Raw genomic sequence first — 26,888 nt, 5'->3', positions numbered from 1 at the left:
AAATTAGATGACATTAGCACACAGAAGAGCCTGGTGGGCTGCCCTCTATGGGTTCGATGCGACTGAAGCCATTTAGCAGCAGTAGCAGCTGCAGACAAAGGCCGGCAAAATTCAAGCTCGTAGCAGATAAAGATCATTTATAACCTTCTAAACACTGTTCAACATATGCCATGGTTCTGAAGCATCCAAGACTTTTCAAGCATTCATGTCTCTAGCTATTATTTATTGTTATTATTTATTAAGTATGTGGGATCATCTTTCCCCCCCCCTCATTATCTTCATGATATAGCCCAATATCCTACATGGATTTTTGGAGTCAGTCATACAGGAATTTGTGTAGATTGTGGGCAATTAAGTAATTAATATTATTTAGCATCAACAGTCTAACAGATTATTCTGTGTCACTTAAGGAATTTCTAATGTAGATAAGTAATTTTAGGAAGTTTATTTCCAGAGTTTAATTCTTTTCCATCAGAAGTTTAGCAGTAAATGATAACAGTTTTCTCCCCAAATCTCCACGAACATAGTGCCAGATGACAGCTGAAATGCTCCGTAGGTCCATACCTAAGTGGGTTAGATGATGGTTTGATTAAGAAAAAAAAATACATCACTTAACCAAATATTCTTCCATCCCCCACTTAGAAAGATGGTTTTTTTGTTTGTTGCTCCTCAGACGTACAAAATACATTTGCCTTCAGTAGTGATCAGGACACTAAATTTCTCTCACAGTCATAGATGTGGTCCCTCTTTAGCTTTAAATAATTAGTAATCAATTAATGTATCTAATAATAACAAGTAATTAATAATAATGTATCTATACCTGGCTTCTCATTCAGGTCACCTAGAGAGTTTGTTTTCCTGTCAATGCCCAGGGCTCATCACCTACATTCTGCTTCAGTTGATGTAAGGCTTTGCTATTTTTGAAAGCTCCTCAGGTGATTCTCCTTTCCTGGAGAATCCCAGGGACGGGTCATGAGGTCATGGCTTTGCTATTTTTTGAATGCTCCTCAGGTGATCCTCCTTGCCTGGAAAATCCCAGGGACGGGGGAGCCTGGTGGGCTGCCGTCTATGGGGTCACATAGAGTCAGACACGACTGAAGCGACTTAGCATAGCATAACATAGCAGGTGATCCTCGGCCTGATTCATTTCAGCATTATCAGAAACAAAATAAGTCAAGTTAAAACAAATAGACATATGTGAAAAGGAATCTACTACTCAATTTTTACTTTCCTTGAAGGGCTTAATAAGCTCCTTTAGGGCCTGGTGAGAGTCTCTTTATTTTAGTATTCTTAGCACTAGTGTCTGGCACCTCATGGCTTGTAGAATGAAGATGATTATTTATTCCTATTGTGCAATAGTGGTTTATATGTCTCAGAAGTTATTTCTTGACAACCTCAACTTATAAACACTATGGAACATCTGAAAGTAAAAAAAAAGAAAAATTAAAAAATGCTGCAGTTGAGCAGCTAAAGCATATGTCAAAAAACTAAAAATGGTTCTAATACACTTTATTCCTGGGAGCATCCTTCAGGCTGCTCGGTGAGCTCTGTTCTTATTTTACACACAGTTCTACTGGTCTTACTTCTCTGGTTCTTCATTCACAGAAACTTAGAGGAGTGACTAAGGACAATGACACATCACAAAAGTAAACAATGGAATTCAGAGGATATGATAGTTGGGGGACAATTTAGGATGAAGGCAAATAGCTTTACATACCCAGCAGCCCTGACCAGCCCTGACTTGGTGCCCATCATTCATGTGTTTATTGGGATTCACTAGTACGAGGTACCCTGCTGGATGTATGGGGATGACAAAGGTGAACACTTTCATTGAGTAGGAGTATTTACCTTGGCTGCAGCTTCATTATTCTTGCTCTTGAGCTGCTTAAAACACAGGAGTGTCAAGCTGCCGCTGCTTAGTTTTCACATAGCATTTTTTGCTGTCCAGAGCGTTTCATAATTTTTTATTACTGAGGCCCTAGTTCAGGTCATCCTGTGGCCGCATAACTGTCTCTCTGGTCTACATAGCCTTCTCTAACCCACACTTTATATTTCTACCAAAAAGATCTCTCTAAATGCAAATCTGATCATATGACTCCCAGTTAAAACCCTCGAATGATACCACAGGCTACACGACTTCACTGAGACTTCTGCATGAGGTTCTTCATGACTGATCCACTGACTGAGTCAGCTCATCTCCCAGCTGACTATTACCCTGTTTTTAGTAATAGTAATAGTATTACTATGACCATGTTTCCCATTTTCAGGTTCTATGACCTGCTCATGATTCCCTCCATACACTGTATTTCCCACTTCTGTGCCTTTGCTCACACCATTCCTTCTTTTTGGAAAGATTTTTCTTTTCCCTACTTTAGCTACCCTGTTCTCCAGAAAGTCTTCCTTGACATCTACTCACTCTGCATATGTGCCACCCCCACACACTGGGCTCATTGTCTTCCATGTGCTTTTATTATACACTGAAATAATGTTCACGAGTGTTGTCTTCAAAACCAACTCCTCCCTCTTCCGTCCCCAGGCTTCCCAGCATTTTAAGTAACCTAAAGTCAGGAACTGTTCTTATAATTTCACTGTCTTTCCAGAGTCTGATATCAACAATAAATGACTGCTACAGGAGATTAAACTGAAAGCTCTTTCCCATCCATTTCCCCATTTTTATTACTCGGATGTCATGTCTCAGCAGGAACTTCTGTAAATAGTTCACAAGCCCTGCGTTGCTACAAATGGTTCCCAGGATTTAGATGAGGAGTCTAAAGCTCTGAAAGTAGTGAGCAGTCTTGGAGGCTGTCTGGGATGAATGTGTGAGTTACTTCATCTCTGGAGCTTGTTACCTCATCTGTTTCCTGGGTGTGTGCCGTGCTTATCAAGCCAACAATATATTAGCTAAAAATTCTTTGAGCATTTATTATTTATTGTTTTTATCAGATCTTCACAATACATTTTGATATTTGCAGGGCAAGTAGTATCATCCTCATTTTATAGATGAAGTTATTGAGTCTCAAAGTTGCTTAAGATAAAGTGCCAGTAAGGGTAGGCTCTGGGGACTGGAATTTGGAGTTTCTGATTTTTGTCCATTTTTCTTTCCATAACTATATGACATCTTCTGCATATGTGCCACAAATGATGGCTTTAATGATGAGCTTGAATCATCAAGGAAATATTACAGACAATATATCATGTTTAAGAAGGCAGGACAATAGATTATAACTTTTAGAAAAGGTTCTATCCAAAAGTTCAAATAAAACCAAGAAAATGTGGTTCTGAAGGGACTAAGATTTGCATACGTAAAAAATAAATTTATTTGGACATCATATCCCCTGGTTTATAAGTCAAGCATTATATTAGCTAAATTTTCGTATCAAAGGATAGAGTTTCCTTGAGATGTATCCTAGAGTATTCCCCTATGTTTGCTTAAAGCCGTGTTTTTCCTAGTCCACAACAATAAAGGATAAATTTTAAAGATACTTCTTTAAAAGCCACCTTAAAATATCCTCTTACTTTTCTAGAATTACTACTGAAGATCTAGGAACAATCTTCCATAAACACCTAAAACCTCTTTTCTCTTATTTCTCTTCTTAAATCAGAAGTAACTTGGTTCCTTTATTTGTCTTGAATCGCTAGGTCTTCTTCCATATTACAGAGGACTTCTGTTTTGTTTTGCTTTTTTGTTTGCAAGGAGAAAAACAAGTGAATTGATTCCTAGGGCATTTAAAATCTTTGTTTCATTAAAAGTATCTGATTGTTTGAAGACGGACCTCTTGGAGTCTTAATCTGAAGTCTGGTCTGAAAAGAAGTGGAAGTGTTAGTCAGTCATGTTCAACCCATTCCCTTCTCTAGGGTATCTACCCAACCTAGGGATCAAATCCAGGTCTCCTGTATTGCAGACAGATTCTTTACCATCCAAGCCACCAGGGAAGCCACAGGTCTGGTCTACTCGGTGTAATCTTTGGAAATATTTATTGCTTTAATCTGGCTTAGATGGTAAAGAATCACCTGTGATGCAGGAGACCCAGGTTAGAACTCTGGGTTGGGAAGATCCCCTGGAGAAGGAAATAGCAACCCACTCCAGTATTCCTGCCTGGGAAATTCCATGGACAGAGGAGGCTGGCAGACTGAAGTCCAAGGAGTCACATAGAGTTGGACAAGACCGAGTGACTAACACTCACTTTTCTGGACTTGATATGCAACACTTCCTAGATCCATGAGTCATATATGTATCCTGAGGCCAATAATGCTTTTTTCAGTGTTATGAACCTGTCTGTCTTCTGTCTTCTCCATGTTACATTGGGGGTGGGGTGGGAGTGGGTACTTGTTAAGATGCAGATTACTGGGCATCACTCCTGCCCTCTGGAATAATAATCTCTAGAGGGAGGGGTGTGGTGCCCAGGAATATGCATTTTAACAAACTTTTCCAGGTGATTCTTCTAATATTACTCTTTAAGGATCCATGATCCAGGTGGTCCTTTGTACCTCAGTGAAGTCTCAGCAGTCAGTTCAAATTTTTTTCCTACAGACAAAGCAAAGTGGCCATGAAATTAAAAGACACTTGCTTTTTGGAAGAAAAGTTTGACAAACCTAGACAGTGTATTAAAAAGCAGAGACATCACTTTGCCGGCAAAGGTCCGTCTAGTCAAAGCTATGGTCTTTCCAGTAGTCATGTACAGATGTGAGAGTTGGACCATAAAGCTGAGTACCGAAGAATTGATGCTTTTGAATTGTGGTGTTGGCAAAGACTCTTGAGAGTCCCTTGGACTGCAAGAAGATCAAATAAGTCGATCCTAAAGGAAGTCAACCCTGAATATTCATTGGAAGAACTGATGCTGAAGCTCCAATACTTTGGCCACCTGATGCAAAGAGCTGACTCACTGGAAAAGACCCTGATGGTGGGAAAGATTGAAGGTAGGAGGAGAAGGGGATGACAAAGAATGAGATGGTTGGATGACATCACCGACTCAATGGACACGGGTGTGAGCAAACGCCGGGAGATGGTGAAGGACAGGGAAGCCTGGCAAGCTGCAGTTCATGGGGTTGCAAAGAGTTGGACACGACTGAGTGATTGAACAACAGCAAAAGCAAAGCAACTACCCTATTACAAAAGCACTGCTTTCTAAGTCTTGAGATCAGTGCTACTTTTCTACTTTTGCTTGGTGTTCTGTATTCAAGCCAATTTCAGTGCTTAACTGCTCAATGTATTGATTTAAAACGGGCTCAGCCATATTGTGAATTGTGAGTGAGAATTAAAGCCAGCGTTTTGTTTTAAAGAAGGTGTGAACTTGACTGCGAGCTATCAGTAACGACAATGGACCTCAGGAGAGCTTTCTATTACCTGGAGCTACACAGAGAAGCCTGATCTTTATCTTAGAAAGACAGAAATCAAAGTGCAACGTGTTCCTTCACTACATGGTTTTCCTATTTATCATGCAAGCTTTGATTTTAATGTTTAGTCCCATATGTGCCATGAGTTTATGTGCAGTGGAAAGTGAAATGGTTTCGGCATCCAAATAATGAATTCTCTTAAGGGAAGTGCCTGCATGGGATTCCAACCGCCTGACAGGAAGGAGAGTTTGTGTTTTTACATTATCCTTTTATCATTTGAAACTTCTGGGTTCTGTAGGTTAAATGCTGTCAGCTGCTCTTCAAAGAAATTTTACTAGCTCTTCGCTCTTAGTTCTTACGTAGTTTGTGCTTTTTATGCATTTGATTCTTCCCCTCTGCCTAAATTATAGAGGATGAAACATCAGATGATATGCCTAAAATGGCTGTCATCTCAGAGAAGGGAAAAGGAGACTGCCTTTTTTCAGTTGGTGGCCTATTGACTAGATTATGTATTTTATAATAAAAATGCACTTCCAGTCAACAGTGAAAGGTGAATTCATTTTGATCTTATAATAATGTCATGGAGTTGTATGAATCTGCTGCTGCTGCTGCTGCTAAGTCACTTCAGTCGTGTCCGACTCTGTACAACCCCATAGACGGCAGCCCACCAGGCTCCCCAGTCCCTGGGATTCTCCAGGCAAGAACACTGGAGTGGGTTGCCATTTCCTTCTCCAATGCATGAAAGTGAAAAGTGAAAGTGAAGTCGCTCAGTCGTGTCTGCCTCTTAGCGACCCCATGGACTGCAGCCCACCAGGCTCCTCCGTCCATGGGATTTTCCAGGCAAGAGTACTGGAGTGGGGTGCCATGAATCTAGGCGTTATTTATGCAATTACCATAGAATTGGTGTTTAGTAATAAAAGACAGAATTGGTTGAACAACAGAACTTAGAACATGAGATAGATGAGAAGAATCTATATGAGAGGCATTGAGAATCATAGATCTGAAGAGGCTATTTACATTATTTAAATTATTAGGTGTTTCCTTTTTTAAAGTAATCTTATTACAATTTCTCAATATGTCAGCAAAATAGTCTTTCTCAAGGCAGAAAAGAAATCTGAAGTAATGGTAAAACTCCTTTTTTGCTTTTTATCATTATTTTTATTTGACATTTATTATGCATTTATTCTCCAATTATAATTTCTTGGGGTCTTTTAAAATTGTCCCTCTGTCATTATATAGTGTAGGTCTATTTTGGTTGTAACAGGGTAACTGATTATATTTACATGATCCTGAAATAGAAACATGTGTTCCTTGTAAAAAAAAATGCAAAAATTTACCAAAACTTATGAATAAAATATAAATTCACATGAAAATCTACAACTCAGGGGTAACGTCTATCAGTCTGTATAACTCTTTTATCAGACATTTCTCCAAGTATATATACAAATGAACAGATAGTTTAAACTTTAATGCAAATGTGATCAAACTCAACATGTTGTTCTAACCTTTTATTTCCCCCATTAGGACACATATCATCAACATCTTTTCATAATTATAGGATTATGTCATTATGTGGTTTCCCACTCGTAAGTCCCGTAATTTATTTACTCGTCTCTATAAATGAACTTTTTTCCGCTATTTTGAAACGTCCTTCCAGACTCATAGCACCACTCTCTATATATCAGGTAGCTGAAAAAATAATTTCAATGCTATTAAGAACTCTGCATCAGATTAGCAAACCGAGTCTCAGAAAGGCTAAGTTACAAAAAAGGCACAGAGTAAATGGAAATGCCTATACACACACACACACAAAAAGAACTCTGCATCAGATTTAGATGTAAGCCTTAACCAGCAGTTACAGTAACATTAAGCACTATGACACATGCTATCTCTTCAGCTATTTTTAATAGTCTTCTATTTTCAGCCTTGATAAATAAGGTTGTAAATTTGTGTTGAACCAGACTTAAACTATCATTATCCCATTATTTTTCATCTGAGTGAAATTACTGAGGCAGATATTTTGAGGAGATGAAGAAGGCTGGTATTTTTCAGAGTGCAAAGTGTTTTTGGAATGTAAAGAATTTCCTTGAGTTGAGTTTCACTGAAGTTTGTAACTTACCCATGTTCCTGAACTATGAAACTATGAATATCTGGGCTAAGGAATAGTTTCTCTTGATAAACAAACAATTAAGAAACACTGTAGACACAAATCTTCTTAAATTTACAGGGTTAATGTCCTACAATAAAGCCTTGGATATGGAATTCCTGGGCCCAAGATTATGGGTAATTGACATAATGATACATATAATTCCAGAAAAGTCAAAGCAATATTTATTAATACAAACAGTGCGTGAATGTATCTGTTTCCCCACTCTCACTGACATAAGGTTTAGAGAATTTATAATTTGTCAATATGCTAGATCAAAAAAATTTTGATGTAATTTGTATTTTTTAATGATGATAAACATCTCTTCATATTTAATAAGCATTGGTATATATTTTGCCTTTTCTGGGTTGCCTTGTTGCCTGTTTTGCTATTGGACTTCTCATTTTTCTTCTCTGAAAGAGTTTCCTCACTTCATTTTATGACCTCTCTGTATAATAAAGATATGAAATTATATGTCACATTTATTATAAATATTTTCTTAATTTGTCTTGCATGTTTAAATCCTCCTTATAGTGTGTTTTAATTTTCTATATCAGAAAGGAACTTATTTTTGTAACAGTAGTAATTTTTTAATAACACAAAGAAGATTTTGATTTTCTACAACCTGAAATTCTGTTTTTGTTATACGGAATATAAGATTTATAAACTCCAAACAACTCTGTGATATATAAACACTTTGCATTTATTTTGGCTCTATTATTTTAGTACTATTTCTATTTGCATTATATTCTTGTGAATAAAAGCATCAACTTACAATGAATGGATTTGCTATTCTCCATTACAGATGTATTTTCCTCTGAGTCTAGGTTAACACTAAAAACTCAAAAATTGGCTAATTTGAGAAAATCTTAAAATTTAGAAATTTAAAATGAAAAATTAATTTCATTTATCTACTTACTGTGAAACCTTGTTTAGCAAACTGTAATTTACAGAAACATTTTTACCTGTTTAATTTTATTTGCTTCTCAGAATTACCCTGTGAGTTGGGTATCATTGTGTCTGTTTTATATATGTGGAATACTGAGGTGTTGGGAACTTACATAAGATCATTTTCTGACATAAGGTCATAGAACTAACGAGCGTATGAAATGACCAGAGCTTCAGTTCAGGTCTTTCGAGTACAGAATATGTACTATTCTTTTTAATTCTCCTCTAGTCTAACTTTACTTTTCTACTATAATAAAAATGAAAAACAGGTGTTTAATGACAAGCTTGTCCAATCATCTGTAGATAAGTGACTTCTTTAAAATGAATAATGTGACACAAAGATATTTTCATTGCATCCACAGAGGGATTGATCTGACAACCTGAGGTTTGATATAGTCTGAGCATTTAGTGAGGAGTAGAAGAACACATTATATTTTCATTCTGGCTTTAGAAATTTTAGCCAAAGAAATCAGGGCAGTTCCCGACAGTCCCTTTTCATAGTTGCTGAAAACCTGCCTCATATCCCTGATGAATTCTCCTGGGGAGCTAATTACCTGGAGGAAGGAAGGAGGCAAAGATGAGCATCCCCTGTGGACTCTTCTCTTGCAATACTCATTTTCTCCTCAACCCACCACAGTACCAGAAACTGGCATTTTCTCATAGAGGTCATGTCACCTGTAATATTAATTGAGGGCCAACAGATTAAAGAAACAAATATCTGGTAGAAATAATACTATCAGCAGAGACCAGAATCCACACAGCAGACCTAGAGAGGTGAAATGAAATTCTTCTGCCTGTTACCTGAAGATGCATGTGCTTATCAAGGGGGTATATTTTTATGTGAGTTTTTTTGGTTGTTTGTTTTGGGGGCATGCCATGCGCCATGCAAGATCCTAGTTCCCCAACCAGGGATCGAATCCATGTCCCTGCTTTGGAAGCTCAGAAAGTCTCAACTACCGGACCACCAGGAAGTCCCAAATGTGTATGTCTTGCTGCTGACCTATCTATCAAGGAGTTCCTGCTCATCGTCCCCCTCTTGCCATGATCCCTCTCTCTGATGGCAGCTCAGGCAGTGGGCACCCATTCCTCAAAACACCCCCCCAAACTCATTCTCCTCAGTTAATCTATTTAGACTCCCAAAAGGAGACAGCACAACAGGATTTTTACCTGATGTTCTATCAGTTCTTTCTCCTTCCCCCCCTGCCCCAATGGGAATCCCTTGGTTCTCTGTCTCAGCTACATTAACTGTAGTGTAATTTGCCTTAAAGCACTTTCTGAGAGAAAAATTTACACAACCACAACCATTTCTGCTCCAGAAAATAAGAATTCTTTTAGGGCAGAGAAGGAACAACTCAAGGGTGATATGTTTTGTGCATAATATAAAAGGATTTTTTTTTTTGCTGTCATAATACTTTAATTTTGTTAAACAGGTATCAAAACAGCTTTAAGTTAGAGGCATCTGCAGCTACATATTTCCCTGTCCTGGTCCTATCAATGTCAATATATCATTGACATTTACTTACCGCAAGTTCCTTCCTCTGTCTATTTGTGACTGCGTTTCACAGTGTGCCTTTAAGAATCTCACCATTTAGCTTTTAACACCCAGGAGGTCACTTCTCTCCTGAACGATTATGGTACTTGAGAAGAAGAGGAATACTCCTGAGACAAGTGTTGCCAGATTTAGCAAATAAAAATACAAGCTGTCCACTTAAATATGAATTTCAGATAGACAACAAATATTGTTTGGTATACATATGTTCCAGATACTTATTTATGGAACATACTAGTCTATGTGTAATGTCATAATACAAATTATAAAAATTTATGCTAAAAATTATTCATTACGTATCTGAAAATTTAATGAGGTATTTTTATATTTTATCTGGCAATCCTATGTGAGACCAGTTTTTAGATTCTATAGAGACCAGAGGTGGACCATGTCAGAGTAAGCAGCACATTTTTTGACTTTCTGAATAAGTAGGGGGTAGAATAGTAGTCTTTTCCCACTAGAAATGGCATAGGAAGGGGTACCCCTCAGGATTGATCCATTCTGCCACCTCAGAATCAGGGTGGATGATAAGATATATCTGCTTGATAGTGTTTTATAAATCATTGCTTGAAGCTATCCTTGGCTTCTTTTGCATTTAAATTAATTATTATGCTTTCATACTTCCTCCCTGAGGTGATGTTTTAAAACTTAGACTCTATAATAATCAGTAAATTCCTAGGTCTATTTGTATGTAGATACTTAAAATTTTTTGAGGATTGGTAAAATTTAGTGAGATTTAGAATGATACAAGAGAAATGAAATGTAATTGTCAATGGTGTCTATTAAAAAAAAAAAGCTTCTCTAGAGTTGAACTAAAACACAGTTTCTTCAAAATATGTCTGAAGGTCCAACCAGTGGTGAGAATTCGAAAGAGTCATATTGAAAATGGGCTTCCCTTGTGGCTCAGCGGGTAAAGAATCTGCCTGCAATGCCGGAGACCTGGGTTTGATCCCTAGGTTGGATAGATTGCCTGGAGAAGGGAAAGGCTACCCACTCCAGTATTCTGGACTGGAGAATTCCAGGGACTGTATAGTCCATGTAATAGTAAAGAGTTCGACACAACTGAGCGACTTTCATTTTCACTTTCAAATTGTGAATGTAAAACTGGAATCTTAATAGACATTAACACTGACCTGATTATAAGTCAATTTTCAAACAGTGGAGTAACTCTTTGATAGAGGAAGTCTGTTGCCACATTTCAGAGCTGCACAGTCATCCACTGGCCTTAATATCTTAGAAATGAGAATTTAGCTCCTACTTCAACCCCTGTTTTTCTCAACTTAAAAAACTGATATAATCTGGACTTAAGATGGAGGAAAACAGAATCTATAATAGCCACAACGTGGCATTAGTGGTAAAGAATCCACCAATACAGAAGGCACAAGAGATGCGGTTTCAATCCCTGGGTTGGGAAGATCCCTTGGTAGGAAGTGGCAACCCATTCCAGTACTCTTGCCTGGAAAATTTCATGGACAGAGGAGCCTGGCGGGCTACAGTCCATGGGGCCGCAGAGAGTTGGACATGACTGAGCACAATAGCTATAAAGCTACTACCAGTTCAGTTCAGTTCAGTCGCTCAGTTGTGTCCGACTCTTTGTGACCCCATGAACTGCAGCATGCCAGGCCTCCCTGTCCATCACCAACTCCCTGAGTTTACCCAAACTCATGTCCATTGAGTCGGTGACGCCATCTAACCATCGCATCCTCTGTCGTCCCCTTCTCCTCCTGCCTTCAATCTTTCCCAACATCAGGGTCTTTTCAAATGAGTCAGCTCTTCGCGTCAGGTGGCCAAAGTATTGGAGTTTCAGCTTCAACATCAGTCCTTCCAATGAACACCCAGGACTGATTTCCTTTAGGAGGGACTGGTTGGATCACCATGCTACTACCACTTCCCTCAAAATTCTATAACAGATTAGTAGATTAAAGATGGCCAAAAATTCTTTTCTCAAAGTGAATAATCTCCTTCTCTTTGAATCTAGATTGATCTCAGGGACTTGCTTGATCAATAGAATGCAGCATAAGTGACATGCTGGGAGTTTTGAGACAATTTTATAAGAAGCCTTTTGACTTCCACCTAGAACTTCTTCAAATGCTCTCTCTGGGAGCCCTGAATTACTAGATAACTACCTGAGACCACTTAGCTGGGAAGACCACCCAAAGGCCCTTGAACTGTTCCAGTAGAGTCTAGCTTCCCAGTCCCTCCATCTAGGCAGACATACAAGCAAAGCTGTTTTGGCCTCCATACCAGCCCATCTACCAGCCAAATACTACCCAGGGATCTTTTATTGAGGACTCAGGAACAGAACAGCCCAGCCGAGCCTTGATAGAATTACTGGCCCCCGAGACTGTGATACGATAAAATGGTTTTATCTTAAGCTACTATGTATTAGAGCAGCTCATTAAGCAGATAACCAGAAAAAACCAGGATGTATTGCTCTTTACACTTAAAAACGGAATGAAGTGGAAGAAAAGAGGGGTTGGCTGATTAGAGAAGGTCAAAGGGGAGAGTGGAATCAGTTCCTCTAAAAGGAGATCATTATTGTGTTGGACTTGAATAAAAGATGAGTTTGGGATTTAGAAGACTCAGGGAATGTTTAAAAACTATGTCAACATTTTTGGCAGGCTGCTACTGTGATTTTGGGTCACACTTACAACTCTGGTCCAACTTCTTAGAGATTCAGAGGGAAAACAGCAGTAAAGTCTCACTTCATGCAGATGCTGTGAACAGTAATGAATAAACATGACAAATAAATATGCTGAAAATAAGAAGTGAAAATGCTAAATACGTTAGAAGCAATCTTTACACCTACTGAAAATCCTTCATCAGATGAGTTCAAATTGGAGGTGTCTCAGGAGAAAATAACTTTGAAAATAAACAGATTTTATTTTTTGTACTTTTATTGAAAAGGTACATTTAAAAAAATACACAGACATTTTACCATTTACAGATTGCAGATATAGATGCTCTAAAAGAGTTCATTTTATTTTGCTGTCTTATACCTCTTGCCCCTGATATCACAAACATTCCAGTCTTGTTGATATCAGCTTAGAAACGGGGGCATGGGAGCATAACCTGCAACAGATTCAGTGAACAGAAAGACAGATTGTTCAATTATAAATTTTTTTTTATCTTCTGTACATTATTGCATTAGGGAGCCACAAAATTATGTAGCATCATTACAAATGAAAACAGGTTAAAAATGAAGATAATGACATAGAAATACATAGATTTATTGTCTTCTTGCAGAGTGCACGAGAGGTGCAAAAATGTGCAATTTAGGAAGCTCTTTTTCTGTTTGTATACATTTGCTTAGCAACTCAAAACTGGTGAGGAAGCTCCAAAATAAGTTAAACAAAAATAGCGGACAGGTAGTAATCAGAGCTATGTTATATGGCTTTCTATTTTGTTTAAATATCACCAAATAAAATGTAAAACAAAGAAAATACATTATCTTTTGTTCTCTCAAAGAGAAAATTCAAAGCTACTTTGCCTCCTAACATTTACACAGCAACTAAAAGTGTTAATTCAGACAAGAAATACAGATCTAGTACTACACAGGATACAACAGCACTTGGGTCTAAAACAGTACACGATCCCTGTCAACAAGAGTACACCAGAAGGAAAACGCGGTGATCCGTTGGTAAGATGGTATCCACAAGCAAGCACTTGTGTTCATCTAGTTTTGTTCCACACTAGAATGTGCCCAGTTGGATTCCAGGATTATTTACAGACGTGTGAGGAAGACCCTAGTTTTCAAGTCTGTCAGGAAAATATTCCATATTGTTTCTAAGCCAGATCACACCCATGGAGAAATTGTCAGAGAATGATATATACGCACATATATATTTTTTTCTGACAAACACATTTGCAAGAAACTCAGTATTTCAAATACACAAATTGAATGGGTTAGGGCAAGGGGAGGAAAGAGAGAGACAAAGCTTGTGCTGCTCAGATTCCGAAATTACAGGAGCGCCCCCCCAAAAAACACTTTTGAATCTCAGTGACTTTCTCTTTGGAGTCAGATGCTGCATTCTGCAGCTGGGTGCGGCACTGCAACTCAAAATGCTCGAATTGCTGAATCCTTTTTTGGCTTTCCTGCTCTACTTCCCTACTGCCTCAACCGTCTGGGGGCTTGTGGAACATCAGTACGGGGCAAAGAGGATGGAGGCGGGGGTCGCGCGGATGGGGCCGTGGCCTGGCCTCAGCAGAGCGGGAGGGATGGCTGCAGCCTGGAAGAGCGAGGCCGACGGCCGGGGCGGCAGAGACAGCGCAGAGGACACAGCCGCCGCCGCCGCCAGGGGCGAGGACAGGAAGGCCGGGGCCAGGGGCTTCATCATATCCTTCTGGAATGCAAGTTTTGCCTAGGAGAGGGAGAAAACCAGGAGTGGGGTGGGGAGAGAGTTTTGAATGGTGGCAGCGCTGATATATTTTCGTAAGTAAAAACCAACATTCAGAAGTCAAAATTTAAAAATCTTGACCTGTCTAGATTATTTTCACAAAGCTGGTTTCAAAGTCTCTTGGCGTACCTTAACTATAATTTGTTTCCATTTCAACTCTTGTCTGGTGGTCCTTGCCCCTGGGCACTAGGTTCGGGGGAAAGCCTCTATGAATAGATACTGAAGCTATTTTATGCTGCTGCTCACAAGGAAAAACCAAATATACCCAGAAGGTTTCCTGTGTAGAGTGTGGAGGAGCTCCATTCAAAATTCTGGCTTATCTTAAGCCACAATGAGGCTTTTAAGAGAATGTGCCTTACCCTTCACCTCACATTAAAAAAGCTGCACTGGGTTGAGGTAACTGGAGTTCGGGACACTGGGGACCCATGAGGAGTCAAGAAGATATAGTCAGTTTATGCCTCTCTGGCTACTTAAAAACTATTCCCTGAAAATCTGCAGCTAACTCAGAGTTGTCATTGGTAATGATTGTAAGTGGGCTAGAAACTATCTCTATTTAAAAGGAATCCCAGGTGGACTCTTCCTGTGAAGTAAGAAATCAATCCTTAATCCCTCTCTTTTGCAATCAGGAGGAGCTTTGCAAGCTGGATTTGCTTAATGCTCGTAACACCTGCTTGCAGCATCCATGGAGCTTCGGAAAAGCTGGGGGTAATGTCAGTATCACCTCCAGCTGGCCAATCCCAGCTTTCAGCCTCAGACAGACCACCACATTGGGCTAAGTCCCAGGGAGACTAGGAAATCCTTCCATCTGGGTATTTATATGACATCTATTGGTGGAACCCATTGATATTTTTGCAAAGAAACTAAAAATAGCACATACTGAGAGCAGGTAAGACAGGCTGACTCTCAACATGCCTGCTAGACAGGGAAAGAGAGAGGAATATACACAACCCATGTGCTTTCTGGAAAAAGAGAAAAACACCCCAGAAAGGAGGAGGATATTAAATAGATGCACTTCGTTTTTGGAAAGCAGTCCCTTTCCCCTAAAATGCTCCAAGATTCCTCCGGCATCACTGCCCTTCTTCCCAAGACTTGACTTTTCTTTATATGCTAACGAAGGGAATCTTCAGAAAAGGTCCTGTGAACAGTAAGGTACTAGCCCTTACAGAGGTTCAGTTTCTTTCTTCTAAACAATCTATCTTCAAGGTGTCCTATAGAAGGGACTGAGTTCCTTCTAAATTTCCTCTCTATGAGGGCTATTTAAAGTCAAAATGCTTTCAGAACCAATTAGTCCCTAGACCCTCCTTACCCACAGTCTCTGCCCCAGCCAGCAAGGCGGCCCCACAAGACAGGTGAGCAGGCAAGGTGAACTTACTGCTAAAATGCTTGGGCTCCGCTGGAGTTTGTTATAAGGGCTGTATTTCGGCTTTAATGGCTTCCCAGCAACTCGATCCTTATGCCTTCGGCTAGAAATGTGCTGAAAAAAGTTTGATGCATTAGCTGAATGGATGTGTGAGTCTTATGCTATGTAAAATGTATTTCTTAGACAGAAAAATATGTCTGGTTCCTGGAAATAGGACATACTGAGATCAGGTGAAGAGCTGGTTCCTCCACTCCCAGTTCCAGGTCCCTGGTTCTGTGGTGGTGTGGGTAAGATCACCACACTCTCTGAATTAAGATTTGCTCTGCATTATATTGCAATACCTCTCTCCCTTCCCTTTCTCTGTGGCACTCCTTGAACTTTGCCTGGTATTAACACTGTGACTAGGGGTTTCCCAGATGGCACTAGTGGTAAAGAATATGCCTGCCAATGTAGGTGATGTAAGAGACACAGGTTTGATCCCTGGGTTGGGAAGATCCCCTGGAGGAGGACATGGCAACCCACTCCAGTGTTCTTGCCTGGAGAATCCCATGGACAGAGGAGCCTGGCGGGATACAGTCCAAAGGGTAGCAAAGAGTCGGATGGGACTGAACAGGCATGCATGCACCACAGTGACTGATGAATCTGTCTCCCTAAGCAGACTTTGGGTCCTTGGAAGACAGACTGAACCTCTCCTATCTTAGAAGTCCCTGTTCAGCTGTAAGCTCCAAGTGACCGCGGTGCTCCTTGGTCTCTAACACCAAGCCTGGAATCTGACATGTGGTAATAGTAAGTGAAAAGTAAAGCATTAGTTGCTCAGTCATGTCCGACTCTTTGTGACCCCATGGACTGTAACCCACCAGGCTCCTCTGTCCACAGGATTCTCCTGGCAAGAATGCTGGAATGGGTTGCCATGCCCTCCTCCAGGGGATCTTCCCAACAGAGAGATCAAACTCAGGTCCCCCTCATTGCAGACAGATTCTTTACCATCTGAGCCACAGGGAAGCCTGTAGTATTAGTAGGCACAGATATTTAGTACTAACTTTTTCTTCCACATAGCACTTCCATATTGTATATCATAGGCATCCTATAAGGTCAGGAAGTTTAACTGTGAGCACAGTGAGAACCATTAATATAGACCAGGGATACAGTCAAAAGGATACCCAAGCAACAGTGACTACTAATTCAGGGTACGTTACCTGTTTGAGTTGAATTTCTGAATTAACGTGAACATCACAGATTTCACAATGAAATGTCTTGTTCTGTAGTCCTGACCCCTTACTGCCATTCTGCATCTTTAATCTTGATCCAGGTCTTGGATAGGACTTAATTGGACCAGCCCCATTACGAGCTTCAACCATAGTCTTGTGTTTTGATCCTAAGACAGAAAGAAACATATAGTAAATAGCTATTTAAGAACTATATGAAGCTCTTGAAAAGTTTATCTTTAGGTTGCATTTCCCACAACTTTTTGAAATGACTTTTTTAATGCTAATCTGGTGCTTCCCAGGTGGCGCTAGTGGTAAAGAAACTGCCTGCCAATGCAGGAGCTGCAGGAGACTCAGGTTCCATCCCTGGGTTGGGAAGATCCCCTGGAGGAGGGCATGGCAACCCATTCGAGGATTCTTGCCTGGAGAATCCCATGGACAGAGAAGCCTCATGGGCTAGGTCCCCACGGTCGCAAAGAGTTGGACACAGCTGAAGCGACTTGGCATTCACATAGATTTAACATATTTTCATTGAAAAAAAAAAAGGAAACCATGAGTATATAATAAAGAGAATATGAAAATATAGAGAAGCATAAGAAAATAAACATTACCTCTATTTTCACCACCCAGAGATAACCACTGTTATAATTTTAGTGTATTTCTTTTCCGTTTCTTTTCTTAGTATACTAAAAAAATATGTTTTCAAAATTGGGATCATGCAAATTAAATATCCTAAAAATTTCACACATCAAATCATATTTTCTTGTAATTTTACTGTAATGGCTGAGTGATATATTCTATCATCCTGGGTTACTATAATTCGTTCAACATTTCCCTGCTGAGGGACTTTTAGGTTGCTTCCATTTTTTTTTCTCTTAGGAGTGTGTTGCAGTGAACCTTGTGCATAGAGAGAGATTTGTCTTCATTTCTGTCATTTCATCATAATGGGTTTGGGGAAGTACTAGATGCTTTTGAGAAAATAAAGAAGAGAACAAATTTTATCTCCAAGCTGCTTCTGCCTTGCTGCTTCTAAAGTTGTTATACCATACTTTCTTAAAATCACTCCTTTGAATCAAAAAAGTAGAGAAGACCGAACAAACCTAATGTCTGAACAACAAAGGATAAGGTATTCTGATGGGAAAAGCTGGATCTTGTTATGAACATTATTTAAATTCAAACAGTAGCTGCTAACCTGTGTTGTGTGCCTCTAGCTGTGACAGGGAGTTCACAGCCACTTTGCATAGTGAACAATAAAGCAGTTTTTTGGCTTTTTCTTCTTCTGATTCTGAAACAGTACCAGGCGCTCCATTCGTGCTCTTGGAGGGAGAAGTGGCTGCTGCAGGTGGCAGGGCTGCTGTGCCAGGCTTGGGAAGAAATAAGCCACCTTCAGAGCTTGATACTTGATTGGAAATGCTGCCTTTTAACTTCCCTTTTTCTTCTAAGAGAGACACACAGAGACAATGTTAAGGCCTCATATACCATAAGGACAGACAAATTGACATAAAGGAATTAAAAATAAAAATCTGATTTCTGCATGTAGTTTTTGAAAAAAATTTATTTTATATTGGAGTATAGTTGATTTACAATGTTGTTTTAGTTTCAAGTATACAGCAAGTGGCACCCCGCTCCAGTACTCTTGCCTGGAAAATCCCATGGATGGAGGAGCCTGGTGGGCCACAGTCCATGGGGTCGCTGAGGGTCGGACATGACGGAGTGACTTCACTTTCAGTTTTCACTTTCATACATTGGAGAAGGAAATGGCAACCCACTCCAGTGTTCTTGCCTGGAGAATCCCAGGGACGGGGGAGCCTGGTGGGCTGCCATCTCTGGGGTCGCACAGAGTCGGACACGACTGAAGCGACTTAGCAGCAGCAGCAGCAGCAGCATACAGCAAAGTGATTCAGTTATACATATATCCATCCTTTTTCAGGTTCTTTTCCATATAGGTTATTACAGAATACTGAGTAGAGTTTCCTGTGCCATACAGTAGATCCTTGTTGTTTATCTCTTTTATCTATGGTAGTTTGCGTATATGTTAATCCCAAACTCTTAATTTTTTCTTCCCTACCCCCCACCTTTCCCTCTGGCAGGCAGAAGTTTGTTTTCTATATGTAGTTCGTGTGTGTGTGTGTGTGTGTGTGGTGCAGATTTTCCTTGAGATTGATTGAAGAAAGAACTCCATGGCTTCAGTTCCCATATCAGATCACTGCAAGGTCATGATGACTCCTGAAACATGACTTTGTTCTCCCACTTGCAGCAGGTAACTTTCTGTCTGATACCCCTGAGTTATAAATTTTGTCCTTTTAATATATAGGGAAACCAGCTACCTTCCAATCTGATTAAATGATATGATGGTAACATGAAATAAGACATGCAATGGCAGTTTCATTTGACTACTCATGTTTTAATTATGACATGGAGAACATAAAGTTAAAATTCAATTTTTATACCAAGTTAAAATTTTAACCTTAGGGAATAGGGCAGAGGGGAGGGAAGAAACATAGTTAATTTTGGTTATGATTGGTTAAGTTTTTGCTGCTCTTTGAATAGCAATGCAGTTTACCCCAAATAAAAGATTCAAAGATTCTACTCATTATACTTATTAACTACTGCCAGTCTGAATCATGAGTTTTAAATAATGACATTAACCACAAGCACAGTATGAGGATTAGCCAAATCATTTATAGATGTCTTGGAATTTTGATCATGTAGGTACTTAATGTTTATAATCCTCAAGGCCCATGTGCAGGCTATAAGAGGGGTCAAAGTGACTTCAACAGAGTCTAACACTTTGGGGTTCATTTGTTATTCAAGACAGACTCTATTCAGTGGCTCCTTTGAGAAAGAAGGTGGAGCTTCTAAGGCAAGTACAAAATTCGTCACAAGTTTAATCCTAGTAGAGCCTTGCTCTTAGAAAATGTCTGTAGGTATGCTGATAAACTCTCATTAAGAGAGAAAGGGAATTAAAACTGAAAATTTATGTAATTGCCCTAACCATGTACCACGGACTTGGATGACCAAGAAGGAAGGAAGGAAGGATGAAGGAATGATAAGGTTCTGGGTGTCTCTTCTGTATTTGGGGCAAACCAACACTTCCACACACATCAAAAATGAGGGGAGATGGTATTTCTGCTTAATTGATTTAGGGATCAGTAGTTGATTTCCATCTCTTTTCCTGAGTTGGATTCATCAAGGTCAAGACTAGACACAGCAGGGATACTGTAGATACATTTCAACACCTGGGTGGTGTTTGGAATAAAGGAATGCTCAGATCCCTTTTAATCCTTGGTTTCCACAATCTCTAGTCCTTTTTAGAGAGTTTATTAAAACTTCAGGATACCATAAAGTATGATGGAAAAGATCTCAGGCTTTTACTAAACTGACCTCAAATAGTATGAGTGAAGGAAGTAAATCAGTCTTCCTAAATGGTAATAGTAAGTAAGTTAGATTGAAGATTACTTCAAGTCTGGTATTCTCTTGTCTATAAGGATCCCTCAGATTGAATTTGCAATTTTCTAGAACTCACAAAGCAGATATGCAGATAATAATGGCAGAAAGCGAAGAGGAACTAAAGAGGCTCTTGATGAAAGTGAAAGAGAATGAAAAAGCTGGCTTAAAACGCAACATTCAAAAAACTGAGATCATAGCATCCAGTCCCATCACTTCATGGCAAATGGATGGGGAAACAGTGACAGACTTTATTTTCCTGGACTCCAAAATCAATGTGGATGGTTACTGAAGCCATGAAATTAAAAGATGCTTGCTCTTTGGAAGAAAAGCTATGACAAACCTTGACAGCATATGAAAAAGCAGAGACATTACTTTGCCAACAAAGGTCCATAGAGTCAAAGCTATGCTTTTTCCAGTAGTCATGTATCAATGTGAGAGTTGGGGCATAAAGAAGGCTGAGTGCCAAAGAATCAATGCTTTTGAACTGTGGTATTGAAGAAGATTCTTGAGAGTCCCTTGGACAGCAAGGAGATCAACCAGTCAATCCTAAAGGAAATCAGGACTAAATATTCACTAGAAGGACTGATGCTGAAGCTCCAATACTTTGGTCACCTGATGTGAAGAGCAGAGTCATTGGAAAAGACACTGATGCTGGGAAAGATTGAAGGCAGGAGGAGAAGGGGGCAACAAAGGATGAGATGGTTGGCTGGCTTCATCAACTCAATGGACATGAGCTGGAGCAAACTCTAGGAGATAGTGAAGGACGGGGAAGCCTGGTGTGCTGCGGTCCATGGGGCTGCATAGAGTCAGACATGACTTAGTGACTGCATGATACAAAGCAGTGAAATAATTCAGTAATCTTTTAAGATTTGTTCCTACGGTATTACTCAGTTTCTTGTGATGGGAGCTTAAGTTATTGCGTGTAGCAAAATCCTTCTTGGCTTCAAGCAATTCATAAAATATTTATATAAATTCCTAAAGAATCTGACGTGTTTTAGTCATCTAGTCGTCACTCATTCTGTCTTTTATCCATATTATTTTAATTTCCCTTATGTTGACTTCCCTCCTATATTCTTACATAGAACTTTATAATTTACTAAGTACAATCACTTACATTATCTTTTAATCTCTTACAACAAACTTGTGAAAAACGTAAGGCTAAAGATTATTTCTACCTTAAAAATGTGGCAATGGGGGCTCATTAATATTCGAAAATGCCCCACAGATTAGTAGGTAGCATCAATGAGCATGATCTTTTCTGTAACTATTCACCATGTAATGTATTAATCTTCCTGCACAGAGAGGACTTCACGTGGCATTAACATTATAAGAGGCATACATTAGTCACCTGGAGATGTGAAAAAGCTGTTTCTTCGTTTTACAATTATAGGTTAGTTTTAAAGCATGTTTGCCTTAAAAATATTTATGGTATTCAACAATCATCTGATTCAAGGTACATTGAGAAGATGGACAAAACTATATCTTTTTCCTCTGTGTCCCTATTTCTTTAAGAAAAAAGTACACAGATTTCCTTTTTACATCTCTGTTTCAAAAGAGGTCATTTACTCATTAACAGGTGCGTATTTATAATATGCTAACTGCTGACAGTGTGCTAGTTACTGAAGAGCATAGTTCTGATAAATAAAGTAGGTACAGACTTTAAAAAGGGCTTCCCTGGTAGCTCAGCTGGTAAAGAATCTGCCTGCAATGCAGGAGACCCTGGTTTGATTCCTGGGTCGGGAAGATCCACTGGAGAAGGGAGAGGCTACCCACTTTAGTATTCTTGGGCTTTGCTGGTGGCTCAGATGATAAAGAATCTGCTTGCAATGCAGGAGACCTGGGTTCGATCCCTGGGTTGGGAAGATTCCCTGGAGGAGGTCATGGCAACCCACTCCAGTATTCTTGCCTGGAGAATCCCCCTGAACAGAGGAGCCTGGTGGGCTACAGTCCATGGAGTCACAAAGAGTCGGACCTGACTGAGCAACTTAACTTCAAGCATAGCACAGACTTTAAAAAAGTAATAGCTTAGCAGCGGATATAAGAAATTCACTCAGAGATCTCTAATTTATGACAGAAACTGGCAAGAGGCATGAGAATCTAGAATTGAAAGTAATTACGTTTGGTTAATTGGAGAAGGAAATGGCAACCCACTCCAGTGTTCTTGCCTGAAGAATCCCAGGGACGGGGGAGCCTGGTGGGCTGCCGTCTATGGGGTCGCACAGAGTCGGACACGGCTGAAGTGACTTAACAGCAGCAGCATGTTTCGTTAGGAAGGAATTTTTCATTAAGGAAGTGACATTCTGTCTAGGTTTTGAAGATGAGTTTTGAAGATCAGATTTAGATAAGCATGGAATGGAGTGGAAAGGAGCAGGGAGTGAATGGTTAGAAGTGGAAATGTGAGGGAATGTTTAGCTGTTGGAAAGCTTGGAGTTTCCTGGTGAGTACCTGGTAGGTCAGCACAGAAAAGGGCAACAGGTGTAATGGGAGATATAAGGATGGATTGAGTCAGAAGGCAGAGAATATTTTAAAACTATTAAAGTAGATACTGCTGCTAAGTCACTTCAGTCGTGTCCGACTCTGTGCAACCCCATAGACGGCAGCCCACCAGGCTCCCCTGTCCCTGGGATTCTCCAGGCAAGAACACTGGAGTGGGTTGCCATTTCCCTCTCCAATGCATGAAAGTGGAAAGTCAAGTCGCTCAGTCGGGTCCGACTCTTAGCGACCCCATGGACTGCAGCCCACCAGGCCCCTCCGTCCATGGGATTCTCCAGGCAAGAGTACTGGAGTGGGGTGCCATCGCCTTCTCTGAAAGTAGATACTATGGATAGCTGTTTCCCTTTTAAAAAGTTATAGAGTGTTTAAGATTTACACGGTTCACATTTAGATAATTTATGTTTTAGTTTGCATGCCCTAGATAGATTAGAGTCTTAAACTTTGAGAATATTAGGAACATATTGACTTTGGAAATGTGTAAATGGTGTCATCATATTCAGGGGATTCTGCGGCAGGAAAGTCTCTGAGCAATAGTTTAAATTCTGACTTTGTTTTTGGATATGTATACTTATAAGCATCAAAGCCTAATTTTATTATTCTCATTTTAATTGTTAGATATTTTTATCAAAGTGTGTTATTTCTCTTCCCTTACTGACATTTTTACAGCCTTCTTATTTTGTGTATTTGAAAGTTTAATTAATGAACTGTTTACTTCTGTTTCTTTTAATAAAGATGCATGTCATCTGGAACTTCTGGTTAATATGAATTCCAGTTTCAAGTATTCCCTCACCTAATGTTAATTAGCAGGTTTTCTGACTGTCTTAATTATTTCCTGATTACTCAAACTCCTTTCTTAAGGTTTTATCCTGCAGGATTTTGAAGTAAAATTTGCTGAGCTGCATCAGAATTGCCCTTTATAACAAATATCCATAATTTATGCATCCAAATGAATTTAGTTTTTCAAAGTAGCTTTCTTGAAAGGTCCCACTCTGATTCACTTATTTTCCAAAGCTCAAAACATTTTGAAAATCTCTCTTTTTGGAATGTTTTAATCTCCAGTTGATAAACCAGGTGAAAGAAATCAGTTTTCAATACTTATGTTTCACTATTTTTTTTACTCCAAAAATTTTACTCGAATTGACCCAGCTTAACACTATTTTACTTATATACAGCCTCAGAGCACAAATACTCTGACATGGAAGATGAAAAGAACGTGTAAGAATTCTGAAATCAGTTTTCAGAAACTAATACTGTTGGTAATTAGAAGAGTCATGTCCATTTACAGGTCTTGATTTTCAAAACAAATTAATATTCTAACTATAGCATAGACCTTATTTGAAGTAGAACTTTGGAAGCTATAATCAACTTTTGGTTTACACAAGGTTTACTCTTGAGTTTAATGTTATAAATAAAAGTTTTTTTCTAATCAGGTGTCAATGGCTTCAATAACAGATAACAGATATCAATAACAGATACATGCAGTATTTTATATGATAAATGCTTGATATAGAAAATAAAGTTAGACAAACATTTAAAAAAATTAAAATCGCTCATGATTCTATTATCTAAAATAAAAGTCAACAAACTTTTTTCTGTAAAGCACCGGATAATAAACATAGTGACCTTTTAAGCCACACAGTCTCTGTTTCAACTTGTGCTAAACTTTGCTGTAATAGCAGGAAAGTAGCCACCTGCACATGTGATTATGGCAACCCACTCCAGTGTTCTTGACTGGAGAATCCCAGGGACAGGGGAGCCTGGTGGGCTGCCGTCTGTGGGGTCGCATAGAGTCGGACACGACTGACGTGACTTAGCGGCAGCAGCACGTGTGATTGAACAAACTCAGATAAAGAGGCAGCAGGCTAGATTTAGCCTGCAGGTAGCAGTTTGCTGATCCTTGACTTGGACGCTTATGCTTCGATATCTATTACTCCATATTATTGTATATAATAGTGTATATGAATAGACAGTGGAGAAGGCAATGGCACCCCACTCCAGTACTCTTGCCTGGAAAATCCCATGGATGGAGGAGCCTGGTAGGCTGCAGTCCATGGGGTCGCTAAGAGTCGGACACGACTGAGCGACTTCACTTTCACTTTTCACTTTCATGCATTGGAGAAGGAAATGGCAACCCACTCCAGTGTTCTTGCCTGGAGAATCCCAGGGACGAGGGAGCTTGGTGAGATGCCGTCTATGGGGTCACACAGAGTCGGACACAACTGAAGCGACTCAGCAGCAGCAGCATGAATAGACAGAAACATAATGTTCTATTATTAACATTTGTTGCTTAGCAATGTGTCAAGAATATCTTTCCATTTCAATAAATATAGATAGAATTGGATCATAATTTATAACACCAAATGATGTATACTTACATGGATATACTATATTTAACAAATCTTTTGATATTTAGGTTATTTCTGGTTTGCACTTTTACTATTGTTAAAAAGATAGAGTAGGAATTCTTTTACCTGGGAATGAAGCCCACAACCCCAAACTGAAAGCAATTGGTATCAGGTAATTCAGTACCTTAGAAAAGGTCCTCAAAGAACCCCCAGACACATACTGGTAGCATTTAAAAAAAAGATAGTAGACTTATCCTGTTACCAACACCCTATCACCTACCACTTGGACTGTATAAGGATTGGAGGACTTGCTGGCATTGTAAGTTTCTTGTCTGGTTGGAGGCTTCTGAATCCAGACAAATAAATAAAGCTTGATATGCATGTAACAAGGGGACACTGGTATTTCATTCCCCCATCAAACGACTTTAGGCCTTGTTGATCTGTCTCTCACGCCAGGTGAGGTAGAGGAAAGGAAGGCTGGACAGAGATGAAGCTGAGAAAAGGTGGCCAGGCTTGAGCCTTGCTATTGGTATAAACACAAGAGGGCTGATCATCAGGACCCTGGCAGTAAGAGCCTGAGGAGTGGATCTTTAGTGGTCAGGACTGAGGAAGAATTGAACCACGTGGAGACCTTACTCATGGTCTTTGAGAAGCATCTGGATACCTACCATGCAGAAGGCATCAATAGTTGTCCTTAAGTACCAAAGTATTTTCCCTCCCTTCCATTCCTTCTCCCATCCCTAAAGATTGGAAAGGGTAAGAATCAGAAATGATATAATGGGGAAGAAGGAAAGGGCAAGCTATGCCTCTTCCTGTGGTCCAATCTGAGCCAGGATGAAGGCAGTGTTCAGTTGGATAAGAGCCTAAAGTTGCAGATAAGACCAGACTTTCTTCTGATATCTGACAGTGCCTTTGAGGAATGAGAAAGGAAGATTCAACAGAGTATATAGGCAATCATGTTTGTATGCCACTGAATTCGCATATACTCAATAAACAGCACTGTGTACAGACAGCTCTGTATACTTCTATTATAGTTTCCTCAGGACCTAAACTTTGAAGAGAAATTGTTGAGACAAAAAGCTTGTGATGCACATTGCCAAATTGCCCTCCAGATGGTTATACAAATTAATACTCTTAGAGCTTTGTAAGAAATTGCTGGCTTCCCTGTACCTTTACCAGCCTAAGCATCCATTGTTTTTTGCCAATATGACAGATGTAATACAGTACCTCATTGTCAATTTGATTTTCATTTCTTTTTATACTAAACAGGTTGAATATGTTTTCATGCATTTCAAAGTAATTTTTAAAAAAATTCTTAATTCTAAAAGGGAACAAAACTCTTGAGCTAAATGCATTTTTAGGAGTTAAAATTTTTACACTAAATAAGTAAACTTTACCATAATAACAAGCCTCCTTTTATATACAACCAATATATATACATATCTGTGTGCTCAGTCGCTGATTCATGTCTAACTTTTTGCAACACTATGGACTATAGCCTGCCAGGTCCCGCTGTCCTGGAATTTTCCAGGCAAGAATACTGAAGTGGGTTGTCATTTCCTACTCCAGGGGATCTTCCTGACCCAGGGATCAAACCTAGGTCTCCTAGGTCTCCTGCACTGGCAGGCAGATTCTTTTACCTCTGGGTAGCCTATATATAT

General features: G+C 39.5%; 1 protein-coding gene across 1 annotated transcript in view; it reads right to left on the bottom strand.

The window, feature by feature from the left end:
- Window positions 1-12,856: 12,856 nt before the first annotated feature.
- Window positions 12,857-26,888, bottom strand: part of ZNF385B (zinc finger protein 385B) — a 491,913-nt gene continuing 477,881 nt past the window's right edge. Inside the window, exons 7-10 of the mRNA XM_010859745.1 lie at window positions 18,132-18,377; window positions 16,931-17,109; window positions 15,747-15,848; window positions 12,857-14,338 (exon numbers count right to left, since the gene is read on the bottom strand). Coding sequence (XP_010858047.1) covers window positions 14,120-14,338; window positions 15,747-15,848; window positions 16,931-17,109; window positions 18,132-18,377 — 746 coding nt within the window. The 3' untranslated portion in view covers window positions 12,857-14,119. The remainder of the gene's footprint in view (window positions 14,339-15,746; window positions 15,849-16,930; window positions 17,110-18,131; window positions 18,378-26,888) is intronic.

This window comes from Bison bison, unplaced genomic scaffold (assembly GCF_000754665.1).
Source record: "Bison bison bison isolate TAMUID 2011002044 unplaced genomic scaffold, Bison_UMD1.0 scf7180017864460, whole genome shotgun sequence".
NCBI lineage: Eukaryota > Metazoa > Chordata > Mammalia > Artiodactyla > Bovidae > Bison > Bison bison.
This window is presented reverse-complemented; position numbering and strand designations above follow the sequence as displayed.